The sequence below is a fragment of the Halichoerus grypus genome, chromosome 5 (assembly GCF_964656455.1).
Source record: "Halichoerus grypus chromosome 5, mHalGry1.hap1.1, whole genome shotgun sequence".
Classification (NCBI taxonomy): domain Eukaryota; kingdom Metazoa; phylum Chordata; class Mammalia; order Carnivora; family Phocidae; genus Halichoerus; species Halichoerus grypus.
The window spans coordinates 116,039,974-116,047,254 of NC_135716.1; the positions used below are offsets into that span (position 1 = coordinate 116,039,974).

The 7,281-nt window shown below is 52.1% G+C and overlaps 1 protein-coding gene across 6 annotated transcripts in view; it reads right to left on the bottom strand.

Annotated features, from left to right (window-relative positions):
- LMO4 (LIM domain only 4) overlaps nucleotides 1–6,835 on the bottom strand; it is a 20,566-nt gene extending 13,731 nt beyond the window's left edge. For 4 of the 6 annotated variants that reach the window (XR_013448085.1, XR_013448084.1, XR_013448083.1 and 1 more), the window contains exons 1-2: nucleotides 6,028–6,835; nucleotides 3,045–3,283 (exon numbers count right to left, since the gene is read on the bottom strand). Coding sequence is in view for 3 of the 6 variants with exons in the window: in XM_036073274.2 (XP_035929167.1) it covers nucleotides 3,045–3,280 (236 nt within the window). In the remaining 3 variants the exon portion in view is untranslated. Of the gene's footprint in view, nucleotides 1–3,044; nucleotides 3,284–3,489; nucleotides 3,643–3,993; nucleotides 4,077–6,027 lie in introns of those variants that run through there. The other 2 variants (XM_036073276.2, XM_036073275.2) reach the window with 2 other exon arrangements.
- Between the last annotated feature and the right edge of the window lie 446 nt (nucleotides 6,836–7,281).

Sequence of the window (7,281 nt, forward strand, 5' to 3'; positions counted from 1 at the left end):
AGTCTTCGGGCCCGAGATGGGGGTGGAGGAAGAAGGGTTCGAGGAAAAGAGAAACGGAGTTTCGAAAGCTACTTGGTGGCGCTTGGATAGAGCTGGGGGGGTCGGAAGCTGGGGGTAGGGGGAGAGGGGACAGTTGCAAGGTTCGCCGACTTTTGTAGCGGGGGTGGGCAGGCGTTGGCCCCTTTAAGATCCACCCTCCCCCTTCCCCTCCACAACCCCCCCAGTCTTTCCCTCCCTCTCTTAGAGGCCAATTTTGTTAATTAAATGTTTTGTTTGCGACGCAGCTCTCATTCATTGCGGACACGTCATTCGGAGCAGATCTAAGCCAGAGACCAGATCTCATTAGATAAAGCCCATCAGAACTAAGAAAATGGAGGAGCCACTAATTAAAGCTTTTAATTGTGCGGATTCGCTGCAGCAAGGCAGCGGCTTTATCTGAAATCTTGGAGGGAGAGGAGGCAGAAGACCAGTTCTGCCCAATCAACACTGGGTCACGCAGGGGGGAGGGACTAGGGAAAAGCAGTGCCCCCCCACACCCCCATCCCCACCACCACCACCTTCCCGGCCCTGCTTCCCCGCAGCTTTTTAGCCATATCTTGGTAGTTTTCAAAAGATCACACCTCAAAGTCAGGCAGTTTAAAGCCCCTTAATAGATCGCTCTGTGGTCCCAATCGGGCGGAGGTGCCCAAGGATCCCCTTCACCTGGCGTCTAGCAAGCGGATTACTCCGCTCTTCGGTGGCCACCCTTGCAGAATTCAAAGCTCCTCCAACAAGTGGGCCTGGCGGGGGGGGGGGGGGGGGGCGCTGGGGAGGGAGTAGCTGAGAGGAAAAGGACCGCGCGAGCCTCCTCACCTTCCCACCCTTCCGGCATCTTGATGGGCAGAGGGAGGGAACACTGAAGGAAGACTTCAGAGATTCCTCAGCCTGGAGGTGGGGGAGCTCAGCAGCTGATGAGCCCTGAGCGGAGTGGGAGGCCATGATCAATTTGGTACTGAGCTAGAACTCCTCTCTCCCTGGAGAGATCTAAGGTTCTCAGTTTAGCATCTAGTTCAAGAGCAAGCCTGGCTCCAGTTTTCAAAATCAGAGGAAAAAAGAGAGTGAGAACACGGACCCAATTAATTAAGGCGCGGGGCTGGGCACACATCCTCCATTGCTCCATTAAGCCAGTTGAAAACACCAAATGGGCATTTATATTTGGTCCCAAGAATAGGGAAAGGAGCCGATTCCCAGAAAGCCACTTGCCTAAACTTGTCTTGAGGGAATGCAAGTGGACCCATCTTCTTTTTAATTAGTGGTAATCAGAAGCGAAGGCTTTCTCGAAAGCACTTGGAGATGAGGTGAATCTGTACCATGCACCGCATCTGAACAGCACTGTCAATTTTTGCACTTTAAGCTACCCTGCCTTCTTACCAGTTTTGCTCTCTATTTAATTACAATACTGTCAAAGCTCCTGGCATTGCTTGGAAGGAGGACCAGAAAGCATTACACCCATGCTCCTGCTGATTTTCCAACATTTACTTCTAAAAGAACACTTAGTGAAATTAATGCTGCCATCTTAATTTAAAAATAAAAGCCCTCTCCCTTCCTATATTTCTTTTACTTGCTGATTAAGGATGCCAGCAGAGTGGACATAGGTTGCATTATCGGAATAACCAAATGTCATTTTACTCCATCATTTTAGATTAATGAAATTACTGGGATAAACATACACATACTCAGCTCTGAACTGTACTGGGATCTTTTGCACTTTTAGATGCAGAGTTGAGGGAATCACAATGGAACTAAACTTTGTACAAAATACCTCATCCACTGATTCACCCGCATTGAAGAGAGCAACGTTTTCTACTAATATTCTATAAAGAAAACGGTTTAGGACAGAAATTTAACTAGAATACAATTCTTCGTAAAAGTGAGCGGTTCTCTAATATCAACGGTTCTCTAGTATCAACGGTGTGCGTGTGGGTTTTTTGTTGTGTTTTTTTTTTTTAATTACTGGATGTTGAAACAGAACACCTCCTAGAAGCATTCATGTGCATCAGTCTATCAAACCATTTACTCAAATTAAATGTGTAATCCTTCAAATGCCTCCTTTCAAATTAATGAGTTTAAGTAGCTTGAGTTCACCTGAAAAGATCCTATAGGCACCTGACCTCCTGAATTCTTTCCATTAATTGCACTGAAACTTGTTGGAAAAGACTGCTTACACAGGCATATGAATGTTCCTATACATTGCTTTAAAATGCAAGATTAGTATAATTCTATAGCCTCTTTTCCTAAATCTCTTTTGGGGATCAAGAGTAGTGATACAAACAACAACAACAACCCAAAATCAGAACATTCCTCAACTGAAAAACCTGCAAATTCTACATCACAAACCACACACTAACACTGAGCATTACAAGCCTCCAAGTAACAGTCTACAAAGAAAAACACTACCACTGAGGGTTTTTTTGTTTTGTTGGGGGGGGGGGGAGAGGGAGGGAGTTTACTATGAGAAGAATTACAAGTTTTTAAACTGATGGGTAATCAGCATTTTTCACAAGGAGCACAAAGAATGAGTCACAGTTTTCCACTCAAAAAAGTTTAAAAGAGCTTATGTAAATATAATTAGCCATCACCATAGGCAAATCATTTCTAACTACACTTATTTCTAAGGCAATCTTTTGTCTCTGAGTTTCTACGTAGGTCCCTACCTTTCTTTAAGGTAGCAGCCTAACTCCCACTTTTCAGCCAAGGGTCCAGTTGGAGCAGACCACTTAAAATTCTGGTCAGGAAGAGTGCCCAACCTTTACACACCTAACGGCCCAGTCCCACCAGATGGACAAGAGTTTTTACTTAGTATGGCTTCTGCCGTCAATTTATTATTAAAAACTGAAAGATTAACAAATGCTCCTCGAACCCCTTAAATCAGACCAACCAGGTTTTTGAGGTGAAGGTTACACCGTATTCTCACAGGTACCCTGTTCCTTTCCTTAAAACCCTTGGTAACCTTTGGCCTTGCCATTGCTCTGCTCACCATCTCAAGGGAAGCAGCCAAGTCTTACCTAATGTAGTCATTTCTGCAAAGGATCATGCCGCTCTTGGTGTAACAGGACGTGCCGATGTCGCCCAGCTGCGCCTGGCAGCAGGAGCACTTGAGGCACCGGCTGTGCCAGTAGCTGTCCATGGCATAGAGCAGAAAGCGGTCCGCAATCTTGCCCCCACAGCCTGCGCACCGCTTCCAGGAGAGGGAGCCGGCCGTCACGGGGGGCGGCTGTGAGCTGCTGCCCGGATTCACCATGGTCTGCAGAGGGCGGGAAGGGGACAGGGAGAGAAAGACAAAACAGGGGCGATGCAAAAGTTAGTGGTAATCGCCGCGCGAGAGAACGAAGCCGTGCCCCCCCCCCCCACCCCCAGAGCCGCTGGAAGGAAGCAGCAAGGCAACGGCGCGCAGGAGGGTGAGGGGGAGAGGGAAGGAGGGAGGATAGCCGGCAGCAGCCGCCTGTTTACTTTTCTCAAGCTTTGTTCTGGGGCCACGAGCTCCTCTCAACTTTCCAGCGCTCGCCGCCGCTGACAATTTCAGCTTGGTACTGTCAAAACTCCGAGAGCGAGGCTCGGCGGCGCGCTCCACCCCTCGCGGCGCCTCCTCCCAGCCCCCGCCTCCGCCCACTGCCCCCTCCTCCCTCCTTCGCCGCCCGCCTCCAGCAAATGAGGGTCAAACCCACCCACCGCCGCGCCGGGCCCCTCCCCGGCCCCCGCCGAGCCCCGAGAGCGAGCCGAGGGGAGCGGGGAGGCGGCCCCCGCCGGAGCCACGTTCCCTCCCGAGCTCTGCCCTGGGAAGTGCAGCTGCAGTTCACAAGTTGGAAATAGTTCGGTTTTCTGAAAGGGAGGGAGGGAGAAACCGGCAGAGGGGAAGAGGGAGAGCGTGGTGGTGGGAGGGGAGGCGAGGGGACGCGAGGGAGGGGGTGCGGCGTGTAAAGTTGCGAAACTGGTTTTTCGTATTTTAAACAGCACCTTTCACATGCCATTGTGGTGACCGCCATCTCCCATTATTGTTCCAAATCTCATTTCATTTTGAAGATCAATGAGTGTTTTCTCTGGGTTTTCAGGACACAGGCAAGAATAATAGATCATTGAACTTTAGGATGCCTGTTAACTTCCTATACAAACACTCTCCACTTTGGTCTCACTAATCTGCCCTTGATCAGCAATTTAAATGCTAAAGCTTTGTTCCTCCAAAGGGGGGGGGGGGGGGCGTTACAGATAATATGCGAGAAGGCACTATTAAAGGATGCACAAGTTATATTCGAGCCAGTCCTGCTGTCACCAAAAACTGCTTTTAAAAATTCCCCACTCTTTCTAATGAATGTCACGAGAGGCAACTGGGGTATAATATAGGAATCAATTTATAAAGCTTAGCCTAAACCGATTAATTTGTTGCCTCCAATCCTGAGTCCAATAAAGTCCTAGTGTTCCTCCAGTCACTTATTCTATAAAAAGATCAAGTTATTTACTGCCAATTAAGCAGCCTGTTTTGTCTTTGTCCTCTGTAAGCCGAGAGTGTAGGCTCCCCCCGAGGCTCCCGGCTATCTGCTCAAGACATTCAGCTGATACCTCAGAAGGGAGAGGGCGAACTTTGCCTGTCCCCGGCCCAACTTGGCTGCTGCAAAAAAACCAGGGGAAGGGAACGAAACAAGGACTCGGGTTCCTTAAATAGGCCGATTTTAAACACATTTCCTCCGAAAGAGTCCCGGAACGTGTGTCCAGTGACCGCACAATAAACCAGAATAAGAACTGCACCAATTAAGCTGTAACAAAACCCTGAGACTTTGGAAACAGGACCACTCTAAAACCCATTAGCATTGCATTTATCCGAATGCATCATACCTTTATGTAAATTGATTTATCTGATGCATTTACTCGAGGAATTGCTTTTTGTTACAATTTCAGCCCTAACCCAAATGAATCTGCATTTCCTGCCCGAGGTCTTTAAACTGTTTCCCCCAACGTTTTAATCGCTCCGAATTCCTTTTTAAAAGGGGAGGGAGGGAGGAGATTCCAAGCTCTTCCCCGCCCCCATCTTTGGTGAGAGGTAAATATATATGTATATTTTTTTTGAAAAGGAAACATTACACTGAGAAAAGCATCCAGTAACCCCATTAGCTAAAGCTCTTAAGGACAAGCAATACCTTAATGCTGATTAAATCTAAAAGAGATGAATCAAGAGGACTGACCAGAAACTGACTCCCCTGATAACTAAGGACGGGCCCTCATCAAGTTTCATTTAGAGTTGGAAAAAAAAGAAAGCTTTTAAGTTAAATAGGCTTATACTCTAGTAATTACATAGCCAAGCAATTTAGGTCCTGGGATAGTCAGTGAAATAGAAAGCAGAACTGGCAGCTAGAGGCAAAATCTGCCCCTCTTTAACAACGTCTCTGGTGTTTTTTAATGGAGACCAGGGGAGGGACAAACGTAGCGCTGGCAATTTGTAGTACAAAAATGGATGCTTAATTCATGTCTTGATTTTAATTAGGTGATTCACCGGATTTCTCCTGGATTGGAACAAAAGACTTATAAGCCAAGAGGAATTTTTGAAAAGAACCAGCAATACTGAATCCTGCTCACTTAGATCCTTTCTGCCACTGTTTCAAAAATAGTGTTTACTGGGGGGGTGGGGGGGGTCGTGACTATTTCCCCCACATTACTTCTCATACTTAAACCCTCATTTAAGCACCTCCTGCCTCTCCCTTAGGAACTGAAAATATCCCCACCCCCCTCCAAGGTCCCCACCAGCCCCGTCTCCAAGAAGAACCCTTTTGTAAGCAGGAACCGCTACAAAGCTGGCTGCCCGGGGCTGGCTGCCCTCCGTGCTAGCTCGCAGGCCGGCCTCGGTAGTTTCAGACTCGCGCATTATCTAAGCCGACGTATTGTTTACTTGCAATTTGGGACGGTCAAGGGAAGGAAGCCAAAGAAAACAGCCCGGGCCCAAATCGGCCCCCTCCTCCCTCTCCCCCCTCCTTGCCCGCGGCTCCCCAGCCGTCCCCTTACCTGCTTTTCCCCTATATTGCAATATTGCGAGAGGCGGCGGCGGCGAAAAGCGAGCGAAGCCGCTCGGCTTCCAAGGAAGGGGCGCCTTGGCTGGCGGAGCTGGAGGGGGGGGGGGGATGTTCTCGCAGAAGCAGGAAAGGGGAGGAGGGGGCTAAGGGCTGCTTTTTTTTTTTTTTTTTTTAACGCGTTGCTCTGAGGCTGGGTTGGGGGGCCCCGCGTAAGTGGCAGGCGGCCGAGAGCAGGAGTGTCAGTCTCAGTCCTCCGCGTTCTCCTCCGCCTCCGGCTCCGCGCGAGCAGCTGCAGGAGCCCTCGGCCCGCGCGGCGCGGCTTCAAGCGCGGCGCAGCGGCAGCAACTGCTGCAATCGCTGCTGCAAGTTTGGCAATGTGGCTTCACTTTGTATATTCCCCCGCCCGGCGGCCCCCGCCCCCGCCCGCGCGCCTCCCGCTCCTCCTCCTCCACCGCCTTCCTCCCTCCCGCGCGCTCGCTCGTTCGCTCCGGGCTGGCGGCGGCGGCGGCGGCGGCGGCGGTCGCTCGGCCGAGCTTCCTGCCCCTCCAGCCGGGGAGCAGCCGCAGAAACAACAGCCCCGGAGCGGCGGCAGCGGGTGCGGAGGCCGGGAGCGGGCGCACCCGGGAGCCGGGGAGCTGCGGCCGGCCGGGGCCCGGCGCGCTGGAGCCTGCGCCGCTGCCCGGGCTGCTGCCGGGGCCGCTGCTGCTGCCCGGCCCGGAGGAGGAGGAGGCGGCGGCGGCGGCGGCGGCGCTGGCCTCTAGCCGGCTCGCTCGCTCCCTCCGCGGCGCTTACACATGTGTTACTGACAGAGCAAAATCCCAACTACTCCCCGGCTCTGCCGCCGACGTCAGCGACCCTCAGCCACTGGGCGGCCGGATTGTTCAGGCGGAATAATAAAACCTGCCAATCCGGGGAAGGACAAAGGGATGACTGAAACGAGACTCTAGGGGCGGGGGAGAGAAGGAGGCGGCGGAGCGGGCCGGGGAAGGAGAAGGGAAGGGCCGCAATCAGGTGGGGAGCGGAGACCCGGGCGCCAGGGCCCCTGTCGGGGCCGTACTCCGCGGCCCGGGCTCGCGAGCCGAGGCGCGGGGCGCCGCTGCTGCTCTCCCAGCGCGCGGACGACCCTGGGGACCCGCGCCCGCCTGCCCCTCGGGGACCGCCCTCCCCTCGCGCCGACGCGAGCCCCTTAGGAAACTTAACTTCGCGTCTTTCCCAGAAATGGGTCTCTTCCTGTTTGGGAAGAAGA